Source organism: Petromyzon marinus, chromosome 43 (genome assembly GCF_048934315.1).
Source record: "Petromyzon marinus isolate PM22_M1 ecotype Great Lakes invasive population chromosome 43, UKy_Petmar_22M1.pri1.0, whole genome shotgun sequence".
In the NCBI taxonomy this organism is placed as follows: domain Eukaryota; kingdom Metazoa; phylum Chordata; class Hyperoartia; order Petromyzontiformes; family Petromyzontidae; genus Petromyzon; species Petromyzon marinus.
In genome coordinates this window covers 11,509,075-11,536,988 of record NC_133709.1, presented here as the reverse complement: position 1 = coordinate 11,536,988, position 27,914 = coordinate 11,509,075, and the positions used below count along the sequence as shown (strand labels likewise).

The following is a 27,914-nucleotide window of genomic DNA, read 5'->3' as shown; positions in this document are numbered from 1 at the left end:
ATTCATTGCTCTGCCAGTAAGGGGAATCGAATCTATTTTCTGTTACACGAATCGTATACTTCATATCATAACGTGCTTCTGAGTTAACCCGATTGAAATCGATTGTTTTATGCGAGCACTGCACGGTCATAGAAGCCTTCCATAACCACTGTAGGGGCCATGTATCGAAATGGATAATACAAATAATAGATTATTAAATCGATTGAATTTTGTTCACGATTCGTGCGCACTGGGAATCGTTGACGTGTCGGATCTCATGTTGCGCGATGACGTCACCAAACGTCCAGACTCTCGGCTGCGCGATGACGTCCCCATGGTTCCGCATTGTTCCACCCTCGCGGTGCGCGATGACGTCATGCGCCGGCCGATTCTTCTTTCACAGCGTCATGACGTCGCCCACCGTTCCCGCACGTTCGAGCGCGCGCCCTCCCCTCCCCACAAAGCGATGCGCGATGACGTCACCACGCCCGCACACACAAAAAGCGATCCCCCCTCCCCCGTGATGTCGCTACGCACGGCGCGTGGTGACGTCGCCACGCACGCCACGTGTCTCTCTCGCGCGCGCGCGCGTGATGACGTCGACCGTGCGCGATGACGCAAGCGCGCCGGTGCTGAGCTGGCGAGGCGGAGGAAGAGGAGAGGCAGTGAAGAGGAGGGAGGAGGAGCACAGAGGAGGAGGTGGACGAGGAGGAGCTGAGGAGGACTTCCCCGGGTTTCACTGAGCAGCGGCGGCAGCAGCAGCAGCAATGGTTCTACGCAAGAAGAACAAGAGTCCGCCCGTGTTGAGCCACGAGTTCATGATTCAGAACCACGCGGACATCGTTTCGTGCGGGGCCATGCTCATCGCCCTGGGTCTGGTGTTCGAGGTGGGTGACGAAGGTGGAGGAGGTAGCGCCTCGGTGGGGTGGGGGGGAGGTGACGAGGTGGAGGGAGGTGAGACAAAGAGGGTGGGGTGGGTGGGGGGGTTGTGTGAGGAGATGTGGGGGGAGGAGTGAGGACGAGGTGAGTGACGAGATGGTTAGTGAGGTAAGGTGACGAGGTGAGTGAGGAGAGGGAGAGAGGAGGAGGAGGAGGCGGCAGGTATGGTGCGCGTGTGTGTGTGTGAGAGGAAGAAGCGTGGAGAGAAGGGGAGGTGAGTGACGTGGCTTAGTGGTCAAACAATCCCCTTCACTCGCACGGCTTGGGGGAGGAGGGGAAGGGATCCCCTCATCCAGCAGTGGAGTGAGTGACCAGAGGATCGTACAGCCACAACTGCTGCCCCCCCGCCCCGCAGATTTTGGCTTCCTAGGTGGTCAGATGTTAACTACCTCGCCAGGTACAGGAGGTTGTGGGTTCGATCCCGATCCTGACGCCTGCTGCTGTATATTTGGAGTCTGCGGTGTCTCTCATCATCATCACGGTGGCTATGAGATGTTAACTACCTCGCGTGGTATACAGGAGGTCGTGGGTTCGATCTCGACCCTGACGCCTGAGAGATATTAGGAGTCTGCGTGTCTCTGTCTCTCATCATCATCACGGTGGCTATGAGATGTTGACTACCTCGCCTGGTATACAGGAGGTCGTGGGTTCGATCTCGACCCTGACGCCTGAGAGATATTAGGAGTCTGCGTGTCTCTCTCCCTGTGGGCGCGTGGATTTTTCTCCGGGTCCTCCAGGGGTTCCACCCCCCCCCCCCCCCCTCCACATTTAGAATCAATGTCACGCGTTTGGGCAACTACTCCACATTTCCACATGGACGATGAGAAGCCACATTTGTTGAGCGAGCTATATTCATTTGCGATCGCCAGGCCGCCTCTTACCTGGTAAAGTAAAAATATATATTTACGCGATATAACCCCTCCCCCCCCCAAAAAAAAAACAAAACAACCCCCTCTATTGTGGATGATATTAGTCGCGAAAGCCTACGTGTTAAGCTAAAAAAATGTTTCATGTATAATTTGTAGCCAATCACAGAGCCAGACGATTCGTCCAATCGCAGCGCACCGTCCCTGGGCTGCACGTGCTCCACGCAGCACGTGGTCTCCTCTCGAGGCGATGCCAATGGAATCGTCCGCGCCCACTGCTGGTTTGTGTCCCTTTGACTGTTCATTGAAAGGGACGAAGATGTCTTTCCCTCGTGTTCATTACGGTATAGTAATAATAATTGGCTCGTAATTAAGCGGCTGAAAACATACCTAAAGTAGTAAAAACACCGATTTCGCCAGGGGAACCTTCCTAACGAAACTCCAGTGCGACTTTCCTGGATGAATAAGTGAATGATGTAGGGTTACTCTGGGATCGGGTTAATGTCTAGGTGTTTTTGGGGAGTCTTGAGTGCAATCGTGGGGGACATGTTGGGGTTTAACGTTAGATGTTAGAGTTTGTGGTTAGAGGTTAGGGTTTAATGTTAGGGGTTAGAGTTTGTGGTTGGGCGTAGAGGTCACGGTTTAATTTTAGGGGTGTGATAAGGTTTGTGTCGAGGGCTAGGGATATTGGTTTGGGTTAGTTTGTAGGGTTTAGGGTTAGAGGTCAGGCCGTTAGGGTGAGGATTAGGTTAAGTGTAAATCTTTAGGGTTTATTGTTCGGAGTAAGGGGTAAGGTTTCAAGGATACCTGTTAGGTTTTAACTTTCGGGAGGGTTACAGTTTATGTTAAGGGTTCGAGGTTAGGGTTTAAATTAGGGGGTTAGAGGTTCGTGCTCTGGTAATGTTTTAGTGTCACGGGTTAGGGTTTATGGGTCAAGGTTAGGTTTAGTATTTCCGGTGAGCGTTGAGATTAAGGCGTTTATGGTTCGTGTTATATTCATTCTAGATTTGAAGTTTTCGTGACTGCAAGGATCCATACTCTTTGGTTCTTTCGGTAAAGTCACGTAGGTGTTATATTGTTTTGGCGAATGTGGTTCGAATATTGGAGTTTTTGGTGATGGGTGTAGGCGTTGGGGTTTTCGGTTTGGAGGGTGGAGGGGGGGGGGGTCAGGGATAGTTGTTTAGGAGTTTGTTTTTAAAGTTAATGCGCGGAAGGTTGAGGTTGTGTTTGGGGTTAGGGTTTGAGGCCTATGCAAAGGTGTATGGTTGTGGTTTTGAGTTTACGTGAGGGTTTAGGATTCTCCAGTCGTAGCCTGCCTCTGTGGGGGTTTTTCATTCTTGGGTCTGGGAGTATGGGAGGGTGGTCTCTGATTGTGGAGGTCTATCGGGCGGAGTCTCTTCATTCTGGGGTCTGTGGGAGACCCCTGGGTGTCGCGTGTGTGGGGAGTCGCTGGTTCTGTGGTCTATCGGGCGGAGTCTCTTCATTCTGGGGTCTGTGGGAGCCCCTGGGTGTCTCGTGTGTGGGGAGTCGCTGGTTCTGTGGTCTGTCGGGTGGAGTCTCTTCATCCTGGAGAATCCCCGATTCTGTGGGTACGTGCGTGGGTGGGGTATGTCGGGGCGGGGGGGAGATCCATGGTCCTTGATTCTGGGGTTCGTAGGGAGAGGGGGGGTCTTTGGAGGGGTCTCTGGTTGTTACGCTCTGGTGTCGCGTTGCGTTGACGAGCGGCGCTTCCTCAAACACTTCCTCCTCTTTGCCGCGAGTGGTTGTTGTTGTTGTTGTGTGTGGCGGTCACGCAAGTTGTTGTTATCGCACTTGGCCTACGAGCCTGGCCGCCCCGTGTTGCCATTCCCTCGCCCCACGCGGTTCCAAACTCAGTGGCGAGTGCTCTTACAGGATGTACGATTGTACGTGTCTCCCATTAGCACGGTTGGCTACTCACGGTGGTGCGAAATAGGTTCAACAATAACACGCACACGTATCCAAACCGGTCCCGGGTTAATCGCACGTTGCATTATTTGTCATTAGTTGTGTGGATGTTGATGTGTTCGGGGGGTGTGCGTAGCATAAGGGGTGTAGGTGTGTGTGTGGCATGCAGGGTTGTGTACGTGTGTGTGGTATACAGGGTGTATATATGTGTGTGTGTGGTATACAGGGTGTATGTGTGTGTTATACAGGGTGTATGTGTGTGTGTGGTATACAGTGTGTATGTGTGTGTGTGGTATACAGTGTGTATGTGTGTGTGTGGTATACAGGGTGTATGTGTGTGTGTGTGGTATACAGGGTGTATGTGTGTGTGTGTGGTATACAGGGTGTATGTGTGTGTGTGTGGTATACAGGGTGTATGTGTGTGTGTGTGGTATACAGGGTGTATGTGTGTGTGTGTGGTATACAGGGTGTATGTGTGTGTGTGGTATACAGGGTGTATGTGTGTGTGTGGTATACAGGGTGTATGTGTGTGTGTGGTATACAGGGTGTATGTGTGTGTGTGGTATACAGGGTGTATGTATGTGTGTGTGGTATACAGGGTGTATGTGTGTATGTGTGGCATACAGGGTGTGTGTGTGTTATACAGGGTGTATGTGTGTATGTGTGGCATACAGGGTGTGTGTGTGTGTTATACATGGTGTATGTGTGTGTGGTATACAGGGTGTATGTGTGTGTGTGGTATACAGGGTGTATGTGTGTGTGTGGTATACAGGGTGTATGTGTGTGTGTGGTATACAGGGTGTATGTGTGTGTGTGGTATACAGGGTGTATGTGTGTGTGTGTGGTATACAGGGTGTATGTGTGTGTGTGTGGTATACAGGGTGTATGTGTGTGTGTGTGGTATACAGGGTGTATGTGTGTGTGTGGTATACAGGGTGTATGTGTGTGTGTGGTATACAGGGTGTATGTGTGTGTGTGGTATACAGGGTGTATGTGTGTGTGTGTGGTATACAGGGTGTATGTGTGTGTGTGTGGTATACAGGCTGTATGTGTGTGTGTGGTATACAGGCTGTATGTGTGTGTGTGGTATACAGGCTCTCCACGTGTGTGTGTACGTGTGGAATGCAGGGTATACGTGTGTGTGAACGTGTAGCATGTAGGGTATACGAGTGTGTGCGTCATACAAGGTTTGTGTGTATATCAGTGTATGGTATACATGGTTGACTACGTACGGTGTGAAAGAAGTCCATGCATGCATGCGTACATGCACGAACCTGGCGATCCATGTTTGATTCCGGCTTACGACCAGTAAGTTGGCGAATATCTGAACCTGTCCTGGGCCTTCCCTCGGTCGACTTGGCCTTGAAGTGAGTACCTGGTGCCGCGTACAAACATGAGCACTGGGGAGACAAAGACGGCCAGGCGTGGTATTCGCCACATCGCCGCCACGTGTGCCGCCCTTCATAAGTGCTCGCTAACAGCACTTGCCCCAACAGCCTGTTGCATACAACGTGTGTGTGTGTTTGTCATGTACAGTGTGTGTTTGTCATGTACAGTGTGTGTCATGTACAGTGTTTGTCATGTACAGTGTGTGTTTGTCATGTACAGTGTGTGTCTGATGTACAATGGAAAATCTTCGGCGGTTAGAGATGGAACATCTTTGCTCGTTAGAAACATTTAGGCTGGTCTACCTACGACCCATCCTGGGGTTAACGAGGCTGGATTGTGTGAGGAGCTCACAAATCCTTGATAGATCTGGACAAAGTCCCATTGTTGAGCTTGTCCGGCAGGCAAGGCTGCGTTGGCTGGGTCATGTAGCACGCATGCCCAGCTACCGCATGCCGAAACAGCTTTTGATCGGTCGGATAGAAGGAGCTATATACAAGAGGACGTGGAGCTGAGTGGACTTGCCCATGACTGGTACCAGCGGTGTCAAGATCGGCCTCTGTGGAGGAGGCTCGTGAAGGACGCTGCTGGGCAGTTGGAGGCAGTCGCCCTCCAACAACAACGGAGGGCAGAGGAGCTACGCTCACAACAACGAGCGGAGCGCTAGGCAGCTAAAACAGAGCAAGTTGGCACAGTAGGGGGCACAGATGGTGCATCGGCCAGTCATCTCAGTCGGGTTTGCCCCGTGACCTCCTGCCGGCGGGCGTTCGACACTTCACATGGCCTCAATGTGCACATAGCCTGGCACAAGCGGCGTGGTGACGTCACCGCCACTTAGTGGCAAATGGCAGTTATTGAATGGCGGTTGTTAATATACAGGGTGTATGTGTGTGTGTGATGTACAGGGTGTATGTGTGGTACATATATAGGATGTGTGCGTGTGTGTGTGTGGGTGTATTGCATCCTCCACTGGCAGTGAGGATACAACCACGACCAACATCTTAGCGTTTTTTTTGTACGAGTGTGCGCATGTTAGAGGGAGCGGTGGTGCAGCGATTAGCACACCGCACGACCAGCCCCATGCCACCTGCTCGCCAAATCCAAATTAGCACAAACTCAAAAATTAACAACTTAAAATAACTCATTTGTTGGGACTTTGCAAAGCTATCAAAGTCTCCTTACCCGCAGAGAATGCTCCAGGCAACACTTGCAACAGTCTGTTAATGCTGTACGGGGTGGGGGGTGGGGGACTTGACTTCATCTACATGAACTGTCTGTGCGTACACGTGTCATCACGTGTTTGCGATGCACGTGTCAGTCCACGCTCTTGGACGCCCTTTGCACAACGACGAGGTGTTTCCATCTCGGTACTCTTGCCGTGCATTCACGGTTGACAGCGGTGGCAAGCGACGACCCAATCAACCCTCTGTGGCTCTCCCTATCCCAAGCCCGCACCTCCAATTAGCGCGGTTGGCTACGTATGGTGCGAATGAAGTTCAACGTACGTATGCGCCGTCCGTGTGTGTGTGTGTGGGGGTAGAGCTGGTGCATCTACCAGTCATCAATCAGCCAATCAATGGCACCTGGGTTTGTCCCGTGACTTCCTGTCAGCTGCGAGCCTTCTACACCTCACGTGGCCTCAAAGTGTACCTGGCCTTGCACAGGCACCGTGGTGACGTCACCGTCACTTAGCGGCGAATGGCGGGTGTTGGTGTAGGTTTGTGGCTCAACTTCAAATTACATACATGTCCACTTCCCCGCCGACAACTCCACCAACCCGCGTTGACCAGCGTGGCGAAGTATGGCCAGACGACCACTGCGACCGACACTCGGCATGCTCTCTCGGCCTTCATCCAGCAATGAAGTGACAGGGTGGTGATCTGTATTAGCATCACGTTTGCTTACCCGGGGAAGGTCTCGCCGATTCTCAGGACTCTGTTTTTTTTTCAGGAGGGTCCTGTCAGGTTTTTCGCAGTAGGGGTGGGGGTGGGGGGGGGGCGATGTAGCTGCTGCTTCTGCTGTTGAGGGTGAACCCTATTGAGTAATTTGCACGTGATCTTGCAGCATGTTTGGCCACTGGCAGTTATATTCCGGTGGGATGTATATATATATTTAGCGGAGAAAACCCATGCCAGAACAGGAAGAGAGAACTCACAAACTCCGCTCACTCAGTTCAGTTCGTTTTGGTATAGCCCTGTGAGCCATTCGGCTCTTGAATCGGGTGCAACCACAACAAACAAAAAACTAAAACACGAACAAGAAAAACATGTTAAAGTGACTTTGTGTGACTGTGCAAACAGAAAATCCATGGAAAAAAACAACAGCAAAAATATTCCTGAAAAAAAGCACCGTGCACCAACGCTGTGTGCAAAAAATCCCAGTGGGATGCAAGTTAAACAACAACAACCACAAAGACAACTTAGATTAAGCCCATCAGTCTAACTCCGTACTACAACAAAACAAACATGTCCAAACCAAAAAACTTTTCCAAATCACCAAAAAATAAAGCCATAATTGCAACGTAACAGTGATCAAAAGGACTGTGACCGAATTTTTACAATAAACTACATAAACAACATGTAACACCAAACCCTAGAGCCACAGCTGGCTGCATGAGTTACTCCACAACAACAGAAGCATCGGTCGGAGTATCACATTTTTCAATGCACCTTTAAGATCAGCACGCTAAATCAAAATACAGATAATACTTTGCAGCGTCATCCGGAGCGAGACATTTTATTTTATTTTACGCCAATGAATAGCAGTGGCAGCTTGGGGTGTACAACTCCTCTAGAGCAGTTTTGAGAGAAGATCTCATTGGTAGCGATTCAAGTTGCAGTTTATTGGCAATAGCATTCCAGACTCTGGGGGCATCAATAGCAAAGGGCCCTTCCTCCAGTTTTTGTACGGCAATAGGGGAATGTGAAGCTGCTAAATGACGGAACTGGCAGAGAGCCACACACAAACGTCGGGAATTGAACCCAGGTCTTTCTTGCTGTGAGGCATGGGCACCACCATTGCGTGTGTAATTTCTGCGAGTGCTCGCAAGTGCGCGTGCGTGCGTGCGCGTGCGTGTGTGTGTGTACACATGCGTGTGTTTTTGTGTGTGTGTATTGACTCACCTGTCGGGTTCCCACCGCTCCGGTTGGAGGCGGTTAGAGCTCACGGTCGCACGTGTGTGTGTGTGTTTTGTCTGCGTGCGTGTTCTCTCTGTGTGTGTGTGTTGTGCGTGTGTTATGTGCCTGGATGTGTGTGCGTGTGTGTCTCTTGTCTGCAGGTGACGGCGAAAGTGGCGGTGGTGTTCATCACGCTGCAGTACAACGTGACGGTGCCCGCCAGCGGTACGCACGCCTGGGGGGGCACACGGGGGGGGGGGCACACGGGGGGGGGGGCACACGTGGGGGGGGGGGTGGGGGGTAGCGGCAGGACATGGCTTGACCACATTCAGTCGACAGCTCGCCCAATCGCTCGCCCATTCTCTCGCCTATCTGCTCACACATCCACTCATTCATCCACTTGAGCAATGGTTGAGCTATATTTATTTATATTTTACCAGGTAAGGCCAACTGAGCAGTACAGCTGTTCAGAAGCGACCTGGCCTTTCACAACTCATCGCTCACGGAAGTGGCGTGTCACGTGGGCATTTATAGCAGCCAAATACACACGTTAATTCTAAATGTGAAGGGACAAACCGGAGGACCTGGAGAAAATCCACGTGACCATGGGGAGACATTGAGAGGACATGCAAACTCCAAATATACAGCAGGCACGTCAGGGGTGGGATCAAACCCACGGCCTCCTGTGTACCAGGCGAGGTAATTAACATCTCCTAGCCACCGTGGTGCCCTGCTCATCTGCTCACTCATCCTCTTGCCTATCTGCTCCTCTCACCCATCTACTAGCTCATCCACTTACCAAATCGCTCACCTACTCATCCGCTGACTCATCTGTTCACTCAACTGCTGACCCATTAGCTCGCTAATCCATTTATTCAATCGCTCACCAACCTATCCGCTCACCCAACCTCCATCCATCCGCTTTATCATTTGCTCACTCATCTGCTCACCATCTGCTCATTCATCCACTTACCCAAATGCTCACCAACTCTTCCGCTCTGAACTGTTCACCCAACCAATCACTCAACAGCTCACCCTTCCGCTCATTCATCCACTCGCCAAACTACTGACCCAACCGCACCTATGAGCGATCAAACCTCGCGACAAACACTGCATGGGTGGGGAGGCTTTAATCTTGCAGTGGATAAACCGGAATCGGGAAGTGAGAGTCGGTGTTGTTATGATGATGGTTATGGTGGTGGTGGTGGTTGTGGTGATTGTGCATCGGTGTGTGTGCACACGACCAGAGGGGCAGGAGGAACGGGAATGTGTACGTGAGTTGGTGGTGTTCTAATTATGCCGATGATGATGGTGGAGCTATTGTGATGATGGTGTTATGATGACGACGACGATGATTGTGGCGGTTGTGCGTTCTTGTCGTGCGTGCGTGCCCAGAGGGGCAGGAGGAGCGCGTCCTCTACCAGTACGGGCCCAAGGACGCGGCGGCAGCCCTCTTCTACGCGTTACTCATCATCGTGTGCCACGCCGTGCTGCAGGAGTACGGCCTCGATGTGCGTGCTCGCTCGGTCGCTCCGCGCTCGATCGGTCACTTGAACAGTCGCCTGCGGTGTCGCTCGGTCGCTTGCTCAATAAATCACTCGCTCAGTCGGTCGCTCGCTCACTCACTCGGTCGCTTGGTCAATGAGTCACTCGCTCACTCACTCAGTCGCTCGCTCGTTCGCTTGATCAGTCGCCTGCGGTGTCGCTCGGTCGCTTGGTCAATAAATCACTCGCTCACTCAGTCGCTCGCGCACTCACTCGGTCGCTCGCTCACTCAGTCGCTCGCTCACTCACTCGGTCGCTTGGTCAATAAGTCGCTCGCTCACTCTGTCGCTTGCGCACTCACTTAGTCGCTTGGTCAATGAGTCACTCGCTCACCCACTCAGTTGCTCGCTCGTTCGCTTGATCAGTCGCCTGCGGTGTCGCTCGGTCGCTTGCTCAATAAATCACTCACTCACTCAGTCGCTCGCTTGCTCAATAAGTCGCTCGCTCACTAAGTTGCTCGCTCACTCAGTCGCTCGCTTGCTCAATAAGTCGCTCGCTCACTCACTCTGTCGCTTGCGCACTCACTTAGTCGCTTGGTCAATGAGTCACTCGCTCACTCAGTCGCTCGCTCACTCACTCGGTCGCTTGGTCAATAAGACGCTCACCCACTCAGTCGCTCGCTCGTTCGCTTGATCAGTCGCCTGCGGTGTCGCTCGGTCGCTTGCTCAATAAGTCACTCGCTCACTCAGTCGCTCGCGCACTCACTCAGTCGCTTGGTCAATAAGTCACTCGCTCACTCACTCAGTCGGTCGCTCGTCCGCTTGATCAGTCGCCTGTGCACTCGGTTGCTTGCTCTATAAATCACTCACTCGGTTGTTTGCGCACTCACTCAGTCGCTTGGTCAATAAGTCGCTTACTCAGTCGCTCGTTCGGTCACTCGCTCAATCGCTCGCTCATTCACTCAATCCGTTGGTCATTCACTCGCAGACCCAGGCACTCAGTTGCGATCTTGCTCAACTCAATCGTTCGCTTTACCAATCGTTTAGTCACCCACGCACTTGTTTGCTCACCAACTTGCTCACTCGGTTAATCACTCACTCAGTCACTCATTCTTTCAGTCACCGACTCGTTCACTCGTTTGCTCAATCACTCATTCACTCGCTCACTCGCTCACCCAATCAGTCGTTTCACTCTGTCGTCACTCACCGAGTCGCTCGCTTGTTCACTCGATTCTCACACTCGCACACTCAGTTGCTCCCTCGTGCCCTTGATCACTCGCTGATGTACTGTTGCTCTCGCGTGCTCTCACCCACTCTCACTCTGTCGCTCGCTCGGTTCACCTGGGTGTCTGGTTGTAGTTGTTTTGGTTGGGCACGACACGCTGTCCGTGGTTGTTTATTGCTTTGTGACGGTTGTTGGTGGCGCACTGTGGTAGCGGCGGCGGGTGAGTGAGTTTGTATGTTGGGGGAGTGGTGGCGCAGCGGTTAGCGCGCCGCGTTATGAACCCGGCGACCAGAGTTTGATTCCTGCTAAAGGCCACCAACACCAGTGACGATTATCTGGACCGGTCCTGGGACTTGCCGAGGTTGAATTAGTCTAAAATGAGTACCTGGTGCGGTGTGTCAGTAAACATCGCCTCAATAGAGACAAATGCAGCCCGGCGTGGTGCTGGCCACCCATCCTTTCGCGCTGTGCCGGCCTTAATAGGTGCTCGCTAACAGCACTTGCCCCAACGGTCTGTTAAGGCTATATGGGGGGGGGGTCTTTGTCTGTGGTGGTGGTGATTGCCATAATGGTCATGATGATAATGGTAGTGGTGGTCGTGACGGTGGTGGCATTGGTCGTGATGGTCATCATGATGATGATGGTGGTGGTGATGGTCGTGTTGGTTGTGTTGGTGGTGGTGGTTGTGCTGGTCATCATGATGATGATGGTGATGGTCGTGTTGGTTGTGTTGGTGGTGGTGGTTGTGCTGGTCATCATGATGATGATGATGGTGGTGGTCGTGTTGGTTGTGTTGGTGGTGGTGGTTGTGCTGGTCATCATGATGATGATGATGGTGGTGGTGGTGATGGTCGTGTTGGTCGTGTTGGTGGTGGTATTGGTCGTGATGGTCATCATGATGATGGTGGTGATGGTCGTGTTGGTTGTGTTGGTGGTTGTGCTGGTCATCATGATGATGATGATGGTCGTGTTGGTTGTGTTGGTGGTGGTGGTTGTGCTGGTTGTGTAGAGGCTCAACAGGCGGTTGCATCTCTCCAAGACGAAGCACAGCAAGTTCAACGAGTCCGGGCAGCTCGCCGCGTTCTACCTCGTCTCCGTCGGCTGGGCGGCCTACATCCTTCTGCCCGTACGTCACAGCCTCGCCCATGCCTGGGTTCGATTCCAGACACGGGCTCCACTCTCTCTCTCTCATGCTGCGTGCATGTGTGTGTGTGTGCGTGGAGTTTGCGTCTCATAGTTTAGTGGTAGTTAATTAATGCCGATTATCTGGTAATTGCTGCTCACTCAGAGGAGGAGTTGGAGGCGCTGCTGCTGAACCTGGAGCTTGCCACTAAGAGGTGGGGACTTACTATCAGCCACACCAAAACTAAGCACCTGCCTGGGTATTTTGTACTATCAGACACTCCACCCCCACAACTCCCATTTGGTGATAGGGCAGTTGTGGAGAGAGTGGAGAGTTTCCCATACCTGGGCAGTGTGCTCATGACCGGCTCCGGTTTGACAGCAGAGTTCTCACTCCGAATCAGTCGAGCGGCATTATCTTTTCATCGGTTGCGTAACGCTGTGTGGAAGCTACCTGGTCTGTCGCTCCACACGAAGCTTCAGGTCTTCTCGGCCACGGTTATTCCCTCCCTTCTCTACGCTTGCGAAACGTAGACCCCCCTAATGGAACATCTTCGCCAGTTATAAACATTTAGGCTGGCCTGCCTATGACCTATCCAGGGTTTAACCAGGCTGGATTGTGTGAGGAGCTCACATATCCTTGAAAGATCTGGGCAAGGTCCCATCGGTGAGCTCCTCTGGCAGGCAAGTCTGCGTTGGCTGGGTCATGTAGCCCGCATGCCCAGCCACCGTATGCCAAAACAGCTTTTGTTCGGCCGGATCGAGGGGGCTAAATGGGCGCGGCTCGGGCTAGAGAAGAGATGGAGTGATGTGGTAGAGGAGGATGTGAAGCTGAGTGGACTTGCCGATGACTGGTACCAGCGGTGTCAAGATCGGCCTCTGTGGAGAAGGCTCGTGAAGGAAGCTACTGGGCAGTTGGAGGCAGTCACCTTCCAACAACAACGGAGGGGACAGGAGCGACGCTCACAACAACGAGCGGAGCGTCGGGTGGCTAAGGCACAACAAGTTGGCACAGTAGGGGGCACAGGTGGTGCATCAGCCAGTCATCTCAGTCAGTCGACCCGTGGCACCTGGGTCTCCCCATTGACCTCGTTCCAGCGGGCGTTCGACACTTAACGTGGCCTCAACGTGCACATGGCCTGGCACAAGCGTCGTGGTGACATCACCGCCACTTATTCGCGAATGGCGGTTGTTGTTGGAGTTTGCGTGTTGGACGCCGGTGGAGGGACGGCTGAGCCAAAGTTCACAGGAGTGGTTGCCACGGTCGTAGTGACAGAAGGTTAAAGGGCAGGCTCTGCGTCGGTCACTCTTTCGGTCACTCACTCATTCACTCACTCACTCATTCACTCACTCACTCATTCACTCACTCACTCATTCACTCATTCTCGCTCACTCCCCCTTTCGGTCGCTCACTTGCATTCTTGCACTCTCTTGGTCACTCATTCCCATGGCGAGTCTCTCGGTCACTCGCTAACCTCACTCTCTCCGTCACTCACTCGCTCGCACACTCACCCTCCTCTCTGTCACCTCACCTACTCACACTTTCAGTCACTCACACAGCACACGTTCAAGAGCGAGCCGAATAAAATGCCCTCTAGCCAGCGGTGGTATGAGCAAGCAATTGCAGGTGCTACGCCTTTGCCTTGCTAATGGGGTGCTGTGGTTGGTGACGAACCATGTGTGTGTGTGTATGCATGCACGCGTGCAGTGTAGCGGTTACCACACAGCGCTACAAACCCAGCGACCGAGTTAAATTCCCACTCTCGGCCTACACCGGTGACGATTATCTGAACCGGTCCTGGGCCTCCCCTAGGTCGACTCTGCCTCCTTATGAGTAACTGGTGCAACGTGTAACCATCGCCACTGGGGGAGACAAAGGCGGCCGGGGCGTGGTGCTGTCCACCCACCCCCTCGTGTGCCGTGCCGGCCTTCGTGGGCATCACTCGCTATAACAGCACTTGCCCCAGCGGGTCCGTTTGGGCTATATACGGGCGATCGTTGTCTTTGTGCATGCGTGTCTGCGTGTTGTTTTAGGAGAATGACGTGACTCGCCCCGCCAGCCTGTGGGAGGGCTACCCGCACACGGAGATGCCGTGAGTACCCACGCGGGGTTCACGGTGGCCGTGTCGGAGACACCGAGGCGGCAGCCGCCGAGGTCCTGGGTTCCAGTCGAGGTTTCTTTGGTTTCTCAAGAGACCCGTGGGCTCGCGTGGAGACCCGAGGAGACCCGTGGGCTAGAGGTAGAGACCCGTGGGCTAGAGGTAGAGACCCGTGGGCTAGAGGTAGAGACCCGTGGGCTAGAGGTGGAGACCCGTGGGCTAGAGGTAGAGACCCGTGGGCTCGCGAGGAGACCCGTGGGCTAGAGGTAGAGACCCGTGGGCTAGAGGTAGAGACCCGTGGGCTAGAGGTAGAGACGCGTGGGCTAGAGGTAGAGACGCGTGGGCTAGAGGTGGAGACCCGTGGGCTAGAGGTAGAGACCCGTGGGCTAGAGGTAGAGAACCGTGGGCTCGAGGTAGAGACCCGTGGGCTCGAGGTAGAGACCCGTGGGCTCGCGTGGAGACCCGTGGGCTCGCGTGGAGACCTGTGGACTCTCGTAGACCCTTTTTGCTGTGTGTGCATGTGTTTGTGTGCGTGCGTGTGCGTGCGTGGGCACGTGTGCGTGCGTTTCTGCTGCTCAGGTTCCTTGTGAAGTTTTTCTTCATCGGGCAGCTGGCCTACTGGCTGCACGCCATTCCTGAGCTCTACTTCCAGAAAATCAAGAAGGTGAGCGCATGAATCAACCCCACCGCCACCACCACCCTCCCGATTCTACCCCCATTCGCAACTAAACTATAACCTTTCTTTATTTCACCAGGTAAGGCCTCTCTGAGCTATGCAGCTCTTTATCAGAAGCGTCCTGGTCATCACGAATGATAGCTCAACAAAGTGGCTTGTCATCATCGCGTGGACATTTATTGCAACTAAATACTTGAAACGCCAGACGTTGAATTCTAAATGTGGAGGGAAAAACCGGAGGGCCCGGAGGAAAAAATCCACGTGACCACGGGGAGACCAAATATACAGCAGCAGGCGTCAGGCTCGGGATCGAACCCACGACCTCCTGCACACCAGGCGAGGTAGTTAACATCTCCTAGCCACTGTGATGATGATGAGAGAGAGAGACACGCAAACTCCAAATATACAGCAGCAGGCATCGTCAGGGTCGGGATCGAACCCACGACCTCCTGCATACCAGGCGAGGTAGTTAACATCTCCTAGCCACCGTGATGATGATGAGAGAGAGAGAGAGACACGCAAACCCCCAATATACAGCAGCAGGTGTCAGGGTCGTGATTAAACCCACGACCTCCTGCATACCAGGCGAGGTAGTTAACATCTCGCTACCGCAGCGCGACGCCAGGCATCTCTCGAAGGGGACTATCGGCTCAAAGTGCACCCCAAGCATCCCCATGTCTCAAGTTTTGGCCCGAGGTTGGTTCGCCCCGTAGTTTTGACGGGAGTGCTCTTGCCAACGGCAACATCTGGTAACACGACGACCATTATGTCGAACGAGCCCTGGTTCTGCTGGACGTAGACCCAGAAGGTTGCAACGGGCCCAGAGTTTGCTTAACCAAACGCGCACGCTGCTGCTGCTGCTGCAGCTGGTTAGTGCTGGTCTGGAAGGCCACCAGGCCCGTGGACTAACACGCGGCGACGTGTAGAGGCTGTCCCCCTTACAACGTGGTCGTAGTTGCGTTTCTGGAAAAAAATCGCGTTGTCATAAATATGATCGTGTAAAGCACGGTCTGCGACACAACGCACGTGAGACGCTTATGCTTGCCGAACGAAGACCTGAGGTGCGCGGGTAGTTGTTCGAGCTGCTTCCAGCAGCATCTCCCCCCCCCCAGCGCCTCGTGCCGTGCTACGCCGAGGCAGCCGCACGACCGCCGATTCCTACCCGCGCGGCGCAGTTCCGTTCACTCGGTGGCGTTCCTCCTCCAAGACGCCTGGGCACCGTGGGAGTGCCGGGGGGCCCAGCACCACCTCCAGTGCGGCCTCTTCGCGAGACGGCCTCTTTCCGCCGGAAGTGGCGCCGGGGGCGGCGAGCCACTTGTGCTCGCCGCAGAGGACCGCAGCGAACACGGCCGCAGGCTACGATTAGCTGGCGCCAAACTGTCGCCCGCCCCTGCCCGCCCCCTCCCGCACGGCCTTGTGGGAGCCTCGATTGCGTAACCAGGGGTTTTTCTGCCACGCTCCAGCCCTAGCGGCCCTCCGCACTGCGCCGGGTCTTTCACCCGTGTTTTCCAAATCACTCCAACCCCCCCTCTTCACAACTAAAGGTTCACGATGAGTGGACAAAGGGTTCGTTCGTTACAGCCCCCCACGTGGGGAGGTGCGGTACGGGGGGGGGGTGAGGTGGGGGGGGGGGCAAGGGGGGGGGTTGTTAGACCCCAGTCGAGGCTCTACCAGCATTATCTTATGATGGAAGATCGAAGGTCCTTGGCCTACTCTTTCACGCTGCGTCTTCTTACGTTATAGGTCACATCGCGACCGAGTCACATTAATTAAGATTTTTTTCCCGTGACGGTTATACAATGATAGTGTCGTTATGACGAAGACGATACCACGATTGTATACTTACAATAAAGATTGTACCGTGATCGTGTCATTGTCATGAAGATTATGCCACGATCATGTCACTGTAATGAAGATTGTACCGTGCACGTGTCGGTGGAGATGCTCGCCAACTGCACTTGCCCCAGCAGTCTGTGAAAGTCTCCGCGCGGCATCTTTTTCTCCCCGTGTGTTGCTGCAGGAGGATATGGCGCGGCAAATCCAGTACATCTCGCTCTACCTGATCCACATCGCAGCTGCCTACGTGCTCTCGTACGTACACAGGCTCAGACAAAGTACCCCCCCGCATAGCCTACGTGGGCTGTTTGGGGCACGGTCCTGTTCGCGAGCGCCTATGAAGGCCGGCACGGCACAACTAATGGGGGGTGGTGGTGGTGGCGTTGTGAACAGCACCGAGCACTCCCGGCCGCCTTTGTCTCCCCAATTCCGATGATTACGCACCGCACCAGGTACTCCTTTTTTTTTTTCAATTAAGGCAGAGTCGACCTCGGGGAGGCCCAAGATCGGTTCAGATATTCGCCACTGATGTTGGTCGTGGCCGGGAATCAAATCCAGATCCCAACAGGTTTTTGTAGGGCTTGGCCGCTGCGCCTCCCCCCCCCCCCCCCCCCTTACGTGTGCACGCCGGTGCACGCCGGCACACACATTGACACTCTCGCACCCGGTTGAGTAGCATGCCGGTAACTTTTCTGCAGTTAGCATTGCGTGGGATTAGCTGTGGGAGGCAACGCGGCGGAGACCCACGCAGAATGGTCTGGAGAAAACGTACAGACTCCACTCTGCCCAACAATCGCTCGCCCACTCGCTCGCCCACTCGCTCTGCAAGAACAGGGGTCGAAAACGCAACGCACTCCGCGCGGCCCAACGATCGCTCGCACTCATCCACTCGCCCCACGCGGCTCGTGCTCTTGCGTGTACTCGCTCTGCAGGACGGGGAGAGGACACACGCAGACTCCGCACAGAAACGTAACCGATGTCGGCAACCGAACCCAGGCCCTTGTCGCTGTGAGGCCGTGAGCATTGGCTCCCCCACCACCACCACCACCGCTTGCTCCCCACGTCCACGATATCAACGCCGTCCATGCCGTGCAGCGTCCACACCGTCTGCCCCTTACCCAAGTGTCTGTCAGTCTGTCCGGCCATCCGTCCGTTGTGTGTGTGTGTATACCTCTGCGTAAACGCGCGCACGCTCGCTTACACGCTCACCGAAACAAAAAACAAAGACAAAGATCCCCCGTATAGCCTTAACAGACTGTAGGGGCAAGTGCTGTTAGCGAGCAGCACCTATAAAGGCCGGCACGGCACACGAGGGGGTGGGTGGCCAGCACCACGCCCGGCCGCCTTTGTCTCCCTCGCGGCGATATTTACACACCGCACCAGGTACTCATTTGAGGCTGAGTCGACCTAGGGGAGGCCCAGGACCGGCTCAGATAATCGTCACTGGTGTTGGCCGTGAGCGGGAATCGAACCCGGGTCGCCGGGTTTATAGCGCAGCGCACTAACAGCTACACAAGTGTGTAAGTGTGTGAAACACTCACACACTCACTGACACACATTGGCTTGCATATACACACACATTTGCTTATATACACACTGAAACGCTCACATTCACTTACACACTCGCACAGTCGCTTACATACACACCGAAACACTCGTGCACTCACGGGCACTCTCGCACACACGCGCGCCCATTCATTCACACGGTCACTTGCACACGCACGCGTTCACTCCCGTACACACAAGTCACGTTGTTGTTGTTGTTGTTGTGTCTGTAACGACCGGCCGAGTGGGCTCTGACCATTACGCAGGGGTCACACGTGGCCCCCGCCCTCCACGCACACTCGGCTTTGCTTCGCGACGATCACAACGCGCGCGACGCCAGTGGATGATCACACGTTCGTGCGGCGGGGGGTTGTGTTATCTTGAGTGGGCGCTGCGTGCGCGGTTCGTGTTGTGTTATGCTGTGGGCGCGCTGTGTGTGTGCGCGGTGTGTGTGCGGTGTTCTGTGTCGTGTTCAGCGGTGCGCTGCGTGCACGTTGAAGTGGTGTGCGCTGCGTGCGTGCTGTGGTGGCCGTGTGGTGTCCGTGTGGTGCTCAGGCTATGGCGGTTGGGGCTGGTGCTGCTGCTGCTGCACTACGCGGTGGAGCTCGTGTTCCACACGGCGCGCATCCTCTCCTTCTACACGGAGCGCGTGCGCAGACTGTGAGCACGCGCACACAGTCGCGCACACACACACGCACGCACGGCACACTCGCACATACACGCACGCACGGCACACTCGCTCACTCACACACACAGCACTCTCGCACACACTTGCACGTCACACACACCTGTCACACACACGCACAACACACATTCGCACATACACGCACGCACAACACACTCGCTCACTCACACACTCGCGCCCTCGCACACACTTGCACGTCACACACACCTGTCACACACACGCACAACACACTCACACATACACACACGCATACTCGCTCACTTACACACTCGCGCCCTCGCACACACTTGCACGTCACACACACCTGTCACACACAGCTGTCACACACACGCACAACATACTCGCACATACTCACACATTCATACTCTTTGGTTCTTTCGGTAAAGTCACGGAGGTAGAAAAAATAATAAAAGCTCATGACGTGATCTTTTATTATCTTTTCTACCTACGTGACTTTACCGAAATAACCAAAGAGTATGGATTCCTGCAGTCACGAAAGCTTCAAATCAAGACGAAACTCGCACAACTCACTCAATCGCGCACTTGGTCACTCGCACACACAAGACAAAAGACAAAGATCCCCCATATAGACTGTTGGAGCAAGTGCACACACTCGAACACTCACACACTCATACACTCGCACACACAGCACACTCACAAACACACACAGCCCACTCACACACTCACAAACACACACGGCACACTCATACACTCATACACTCACACACTCGCACTCGCACACTCATACACTCACACACTCATACACTCACACACTCGCACTCGCTTACACACACACACAGCACACTCACACACTCATACATACACACACACAGCACACACACAGCACACTCACACACTCGCACTCGCTCACACACGCACACAGCACACTCACACACTCACACACTCATAGACTCACACACTCATACATACATACTCATACACTCACACACACAGCACACTCACACACTCGCACTCGCTCACACACACACCACACTCACACTCGCTCACACTCGCTCACACACGCACACAGCATACTCACACACTCATACACTCACACTCGCAGCACACTCACACACTCATACACTCACACTCGCAGCACACTCACACACTCATACACACACACACAGCATACACTCACACACACAGCACATTCACACACTCACACACTCATATACTCACACACACGGCACACTCACACACTCACACACTCATATACTCACACACACGGCACACTCACACACTTGCTCACTCACACACACAGCACACACACAGCACACTCACACACTCACACACACAACAACAACAACCGCCATTCGCCACTAAGTGGCGGTGACGTCACCACGATGCTTGTGCCAGGCCATGTGCACCTTGAGGCCACGTGAAGTGTCGAACGCCCGCTGGCAGGAGGTCATGGGGCAGACCCAGGTGCCACGGGTTGACTGACTAAGATGACTGAGATGACTGGCTGATGCACCACCTGTGCCCCCTACTGTGCCAACCTGCTGTGCTTTAGCCACCCGGCGCTCCGCTCGTTGCTGTGAGCGTCGCTCCTCCGCCCTCCGTTGTTGTTGGAGGGCGACTGCCTCCAACTGCCCAGTAGCGTCCTTCACGAGCCTCCTCCACAGAGGCTGATCTTGACACCGCTGGTACCAGCCATCGGCAAGTCCACTCAGCTCCACGTCCTCCTGTACCACATCACTCCATCTCTTCTCTAGCCCGTGCCGCACCCGTTTAACCCCCTCGATCTGGCCGAACAAAAGCTGTTTAGGCATGCGGTGGCTGGGTATGCGGGCTACATGACCCAGCCAACGCAGCCTTGCCTGCCAGAGGAGCTCACAGATAGGACCTTGCCAAGATCTTTCAAAGATTTGTGAGCTCCTCACACAATCCAGCCTGGTTAAACCCAGGATGGATCGTAGCTAGGACAGCCTAAATGTTTCTAACCGGCGAAGATGTCCCGTTAGGGGGGTCCACGCTTCACACGCGTAGAGAAGGGAGGGAATGACCGTGGCTGAGAAGACCTGAAGCCTAGTGCGGAGCGACAGACCAGGTAGCTTCCACACAGCGTTATGCAACCGATGAAAAGATATTGCCGCTCGACTGATTCGGAGTGAGACCTCTGCTGTTAATCTGGAGCCGGTCATAAGCACACTGCCCAGGTATGGGAACGTCTCCACTCTCTACACAACTGCCCCATCACCGAGGGTGGAGTGTCCGATGGTACAAAATTACCAGGCAGGTGCTTAGTTTTGGTGGGGCTGATGATAAGGCCCCATCTCACACACAGCACACTCATACACTCATACACTCACACACACACACACTCATACACTCACACACACACACAGCACAGTCACTCGCACTCGCTTACTCACACACACGTGCACAAAACATGCAATACACGCACGCCCCATGTCCCCCCATGTTGCCCCATGCCTCCCCGTGTTGCCATGTGTCCTCATGGCTGTATTGCCCTCTGTGTCACCACTCCCCCCCCCGCCCCCCATGCCATGTTGGCAGGTTCACGGTGTGGGCCGTGCTGTTCGTGGTGGCCCGTCTCGCCACGCTCACCCTCACCGTGCTCACCGTGTGGTTCGGACTCGCACGCTCACTTCCCCAGGGGCTCGACCTGGCGACCGGCAACTTCAACACGGTCACCGTGCGGTACGCGGCGTGAGCACGCACAGACACGCACGCGCATGCAGCACACACACACATGTAGCACACACGCACGCAGCACACACGCACGCAGCACACACACACACACATGTAGCACACACGTGCACAAAACACATGGATGCGCACATCACATGCGGCACACGTGGCGCGCACACGTGGGACACGCATACACTCCTCACATGCAACACACGCGTCGCATGCAACACACACACGCAACACACACACACACACACGCGTAACACACACATCATATAGAGCTCGCACATGCGCACAGATGATAACGATGATGAGAATTTCTCTGTGTGACTGTGTCTCTGCATGAGTGCGTGTGTGACCGTGTGTGTGTCTCTATGAGTGTGTGTGTGTGTGACCGTGTGTGTGTCTCTATGAGTGCACGTGTGACCGTGTGTGTCTCTATGTGTGTGTGTGACCGTGTGTGTGTCTCTATGAGTGTGTGTGTGACCGTGTGTGTGTGTCTCTATGTATGAGTGTGTGTGTGACCGTGTGTGTGTCTCTATGTGGTGGGGAGCCGTAGTGTAGCGGTTAGCGCGCTGCGCTATGAACCTGGCAACACGGGTTCGATTCCCGCTCACGGCCAACACCAGTGACGATTATCTGAACCGGTCCCGGGCCTCCCCTAGGTCGACTCAGCCTCAAATGAGTACCTGCTGCGGTGTGTAAACATTGCCACTAGGGAGACAAAGGCGGTCGAGCATGGTGCTGGCCACCCACCCCCTCGTGTACCGTTCGGGCCTATAGGTGCTCGCTAACAGCACTTGCCCCTACAGTCTGTGAAGGCTATACGGGGGATCTTTGTTGTCTTTGTGTCTCTATGTATGAGTGTGTGTGTGACCGTGTGTGTGTCTCTATGAGTGCGCGTGTGACCGTGTGTGTTTCTATGAGTGTGTGTGCGTGTGACCGTGTGTGTGTGTGACCGTGTGTGTGTCTCTATGAGTGTGTGTGCGTGTGACTGTGTGTGTGTGTGTAACCGTGTGTGTGTGTGTGACCGTGTGTGTGTCTCTATGTATGAGTGTGTGTGTGACCGTGTGTGTGTCTCTATGTATGAGTGCGTGTGTGATCGTGTGTGTGTCTCTGTGTGAGTGTGTGTGTGACCGTGTGTGTGTCGACCCGTGGCACCTGGGTCTGCCCCGTGACCTCCTGCCAGCGGGCGTTCGACACTTCACGTGGCCTCAGGGTGCACATAGCCTGGCACAAGCGTCGTGGTGACGTCACCGCCACTTAGTGGCGAATGGCGGTTGTTGTTGTTGTTGTGTCCCTCTGAAAGATCTGGACAAGGTCCCATCGGTGAGCTCCTCCGGCGGGCAAGGCTGCGATGGCTGGGTCATGTAGCCCGCATGCCCAGCCATCGCATGCCGAAACAGCTTTTGTTCAGCCGGATCGAGGGGGCTAAACGGGCGCGGCACGGTCTAGAGAAGAGATGGAGTGATGTGGTACAGGAGGACGTGGAGCTGAGTGGACTTGCCGATGACTGGTACCAGCGGTGTCAAGATCGGCCTCTGTGGAGGAGGCTCGTGAAGGACGCTACTGCGCAGTTGGAGGTAGTCGCCCTCCAACAACAACGGAGGGCGGAGGAGCGACGCTCACAACAACGAGCGGAGCGCCGGGTGGCTAAAGCACAGCAGGTTGGCACAGTAGGGGGCACAGGTGGTGCATCAGCCAGTCATCTCAGTCAGTCGACCCGTGGCACCTGGGTCTGCCCCGTGACCTCCTGTCAGCGGGCGTTCGACACTTCACGTGGCCTCAAGGTGCACATGGCCTGGCACAAGCGCCGTGGTGACGTCACCGCCACTTAGGTGGCGAATGGCGGTTGTTGTGTCCCTCTGCGTGAGCGCGTGTGACCGTGCGACTCTGCGCGCGTGTCTCTGCGCGTGCAGGATGAGCACGCTGGCCGCCGTGTGCCTCACCCAGGTGTGGATGATGTGGCGGTTCCTCAACTTCCAGCTCCGGCGGTGGCGTGAGAGCCGCCACGCCGCCCAGGCCGCCGCCGCCGGCGCCCGCAAGGCCGGCGGCGGCCAGGGGGCTGGGGGCCCCCAGCTGCGCTCGGGCAAGAGCCGCAAAGACGCCGGTGAGACAGAGGGCCCGCGGTGGGGCCCGCGGCGGTGGGGCACGCGGTGGGGCACGCGGTGGTGGGGCACGCGGTGGGGCCCGCGGTGGGGCCCGCGGTGGTGGGGCCCGCGGTGGGGCCCGCGGTGGGGCACGCGGTGGGGCCCGCGGCGGTGGGGCACGCGGTGGGGCGTTACCTGGCGGTGGTCGCCCTCTACTGACGAGGTTTGGAAGGCGTGCGCCCTGAGCGCCGTGTGTAGTCGACTGCCCGATTTGTTCTCCGACTTGCGGATGAACCGCGCGCCCGGGATTTCGACGCGAGCTAATCGCTCGCGGAATTGGGCCCCCTAAGCCCCAATTTGAAGGGTCTAAAAATCGGTTGTGTGCATTTGTTGTTGTTGGAAATGTTCATTGCCAGTTGCGCGCACCGTGCTTAAACCGGACAGACATAGTCTTGGTTCTTTCGGGTAAAGTCACGTAGAAGGGAAACAATAAAGTAATAAAAATATAAAACAATAAAATTCCCACGACGTTTCGACTTGCAACAGAAGCAATCATCATCAGGTGTGAAAACCACAGCAAGAAAAATTGAAAAAAGTGGCGGTTATTTTTAACGTTAGCACCACGGAGAGCGATTTGGCAGTTATTCAGATGGACGAGTCCATCTACGTTCGGAAAAGAGGAGGGGGGAGACGAAAATAATGGATGCGGTCTGAAAGCCACCGTAAGCGTGAACAATCAATTAAGACCCGAAATGGTTCATCAAATCCTTCCAATGATTGCTAAGCCAGAATCCATCTTCTCGGTTGAAATTGTCTCTGTGCTTGTATATGTGGATAGCCTCATGAACGAATCTCTCATGGTAGTCAAGATGGCTTGCCAAAGAACCTCCGTCTTGTTACTCCGCTTAATCCGAAATCCACGCCATCGTCTCTACGGTGCACTAGTTGCAATATCTCTGCGGCAGTGGGCGGAGCTCGATTGATGCCGATTGGCACGGCTCTGCCATCGTCCGCTGAGTGCGTGGACTCTGCGGATATAGGTGCCGTGGTTGACATGATCGGTGATTCAAAAACGGCCCGTCGCTCTGCCGCTCACCGTGTGTCCGCGTGTCCGCGCGTCGCAGCATCGCACGTGAACGGAGCGGCCAAGAGCGAGGGCGACGCGTCCCCTCGCGCCCTCGCCAAGAAACAGAAGTCTCAGTGAAGGGGGCTGACGGGGACCGCCGTCGTGATGCCCACGGGTTGCGAGGGGTGGGGGGTGGGGGGGGGGGAGGCATTGCCCCCCTCCCCCCGCACCGTTGCCGACCGTCCGAGACATCGACGCCGTCCGCCCGTCCGCCTCTCTACCCACGTGTCTGTCAGTTTGTTAGTTCGTCCGTGCGTGCGCGTTGTACCTCTGCATAAACGCGTGCACGCACGCGCTCTGCTCGCTTACACGTTCACCAAAAACCCTTGTGCACATTCGCTTACACGCACGCACGCACGCACGTTCACTTACATGCACACGGAAGCAAAGACGCTGACACGCACGTTCACTTGCACACACACACGGAAACACGCACTCACCTGGCCGTCCAGTCGGCCCGTGCCTGCGTTTGCTTTGTCCTGTGTAGATGCTAATCGGAGTTTGTCGTTGTGTGTGTGCGCGCGCGTGTTAGCGTTGCGCGCGAGAGTTAGTGTGCGCGTGTGTGTGTGTTAGTGTGCGTGCACGTGCGTGTGTGTGTGTGTGTGTGAGCCACAAGGAAAAGGGGTTGGCTGTGTGTGTGCGAGTGCCTGCGTGTCTGTGAGGCTCTGTGTGTGCGTGACCGCCTGAGGCCATGTGTGTGTGTGGCGCGTGTACGTTCGTCTGCGAGTCCCCCCCCCGTGCGATTGTTATTGTGGCCGGGTGTGCCGATGAGTCGGGCACGGGACTCATCGGCGTGACGACTCAAGAGGTACTCTGCCCGTCAGCCCCGCAAGCTACTCGACCTGGTGCGCGCCACTCGCGCCGCGCCTTGCCCTCGACTCAACGCGCCTATTCATTGAGCTCGCCTCCCCGGCCTGCGAGAACAAATCGACGACTTGCAATCGGTCATTGACGGATCGCCGATCACGTTTCGAGTGCGGTGGTGCGCTTGTCCGACTCGATTATTTTCGATTGCCCCCGTATGTTACGGGCGCTGCAGTGCGTGGCGGGGGGGTGGGGGGGGACCCCCTTGCAACCACTCGGGGCGCGATATTTTAAAATCACGGTAGTGAAATTCAAAACTCACGACCTCCCACCCCTCCCACCCGCCCACCCACCGTCCTCGCCAGAAGCGCGAGTTGTCAGCATGGCCCACTCACCTCTACTGAGCCAGGGAGGATGAGGCCACGAGGTGAGGGACGTGGTTAATAATGGCCACCACGACCCCATCTCGGGCCCACCTTAATGAATAATGCACAAATAATTCAATGTTATTTGGCAACCAACATACGCATAATTGTCCCTCCCTCGGCGGAGATCCGTACCGCCAGCAGTGGCCTGAGCAAGCGGATTGCAGGGCTGCGCCTTTATAGCCGGCGGTGGGAGGTTTACCATATCCTCGCGGTCGTGACACCCGCTCGTGCGTCTCCGCCGGATCGATCGTGAGACGCGTGCCCACCGGATTGTAAATACGCGAGCCGTGTGGATCGTAAGACGCCCCGCCAGATGGATCGCAAGACGCCCGGTGTTTGTGTCTGGGCAGGATCACGTGCGCGCGCGCGCGCGCATATACTACACTCGTACACAGAGATAACGATCCTCCTCTTCCCCCGCCCCTCCCCGTAGAGCCTTCGATAGACTTGGAGCAAAGTGCTGTTGGCTAATAGCGCCTCCTGCGATGTCAGGCGCGGCACACGACGCAGCCAGGCTCGGGCCCGCCTTTGTCTCCCTCGCGGCGATGTAAACGCACCTCGGGGGAGGCCCGGTGACCGCTGTTTAGATACTCGTCAACCGCTGCTGGTGGCGGTGAAGCGGAGGATTGGGATGCGCTAACCGCAGCGCCACCGCTCCCTCCCCCCCCCCCTTCCCACAACATCGAACACCACGCGGGCCAACGTAGCCAGCCAGCCGGATCGTGAGACGCGCACCCATAATTGTTTTTCCTTTTACGATTCCTTTTAAAATCGTGGCTTGCCGAGCACAAGGGGGGCGGGGGAGCAATGGGCCCGACACGCCGAGTGACCAGCGACGTGCCGCGCCGTTGACGTTTTAATTGATAAGAGCACGATTTTAATACGAGAGCTTGAGAAGAAAGGGAGACGGGTTTGTGCGAATGTTGAACAACTTTACCACCGTACGTAGCCAGTTGTGCTAATCGGGGGAGTGCGGGGGGGGACAACAGGGTGAGTGTCTACCTGGGCGAGGTGATGTGGCGAGTGTCTACCTGGGCGAGTGTCTACCTGGGCGAGTGTCTACCTGGGCGAGGTGCCTACCTGGGCTGCTACCAACTGCGCGTGGGGTCTCTCCGTGGGTTGCTTGTAAACGGCTCTCGAGTTGCGCGTTTCCTTGCCGACGTTTCGGCTCCACGTGCCTGGACACAGCACCTGGACACAGCACCTGGAGCGCTACCTGGCCCGGGTTGGGGTTAGAGGACGGGGGAGAGACGGGCGGGCGGGGTTAGGATACGGGGAGTGTGTTGGCGGAGTGGGGGGGCGGCGGTGATGCTGGTTGGTTATGGGCAAGATTCTGGCGTTTGACCTGCAGCCAACGATCTCGAGCGTGCGTCTGATGTTGTTTGTGTGTGGTGTGTGTGGCGTCGATGAGACAATACAACTGTGGCCTGCCACCTTTCCCAAACGGGAGTGACTCTGTGTCCTTGCTGTTCAGCCATCTATATCAGTCTAGTCATCTATATCAAAAAAGGGAAATTTGTAAATATGTGCGTTTGTTCAAAATGTTTTGCATACTTCCCAACATGCAAAAAAACTTGAAGTTTGACACGTGGGTAGTTTCCAGACTGTACACAATGCAAAAAGTATAAAAATAGACTTGTATTTTGAGGGGGGGGTGCAATAATGGATATATGTTGCACGGCAAGTGAGTGGTGACGTCAGATCTGTGACGTCAGATCTGTGACGTCACCCGCATGCGGCAGCGTCACGCAGTGTGCCTGCTGACGTCACGCAAACCCCCCCACCCTCCGGGTAGGCCGTGTATCCCGCACAAATGCGCGGCTGGGTGGGGGGGGGGGAATAATCTATATATACTAGGACGAAACTTTTCATTTCCGTGCGAAGAACGGGTACACCTGCTAGTGTTTTATATCGATTTTCTTTATAC

General features: G+C 55.2%; 1 protein-coding gene across 1 annotated transcript; it reads left to right on the top strand.

Moving 5' to 3' along the window:
• The first annotated feature begins 544 nt into the window (after positions 1-544).
• Positions 545-27,431, top strand: TRAM1 (translocation associated membrane protein 1). The gene is made up of 11 exons (XM_032969968.2): positions 545-866; positions 8,374-8,437; positions 9,608-9,723; positions 11,931-12,047; positions 14,078-14,136; positions 14,722-14,806; positions 16,839-16,909; positions 18,755-18,859; positions 21,405-21,548; positions 23,459-23,649; positions 24,754-27,431. The coding sequence occupies exons 1-11, from the start codon at positions 747-749 to the stop codon at positions 24,831-24,833; spliced, it is 1,152 nt and encodes a 383-aa protein (XP_032825859.1). The 5' UTR covers positions 545-746; the 3' UTR covers positions 24,834-27,431.
• The last annotated feature ends 483 nt before the right edge of the window (positions 27,432-27,914 follow it).

What these genes read in the sequence shown, in the direction of transcription:
- TRAM1 (XM_032969968.2), top strand. Translation starts at nt 747, where the DNA reads ATGGTTCTACGCAAGAAGAACAAGAGTCCGCCCGTGTTGAGCCACGAG. An exon ending in CCCTGGGTCTGGTGTTCGAG is followed by an intron (nt 867 to 8,373) that starts GTGGGTGACGAA and finishes TCTTGTCTGCAG; the next exon opens with GTGACGGCGAAAGTGGCGGT. An exon ending in ACGGAGCGCGTGCGCAGACT is followed by an intron (nt 18,860 to 21,404) that starts GTGAGCACGCGC and finishes CCATGTTGGCAG; the next exon opens with GTTCACGGTGTGGGCCGTGC.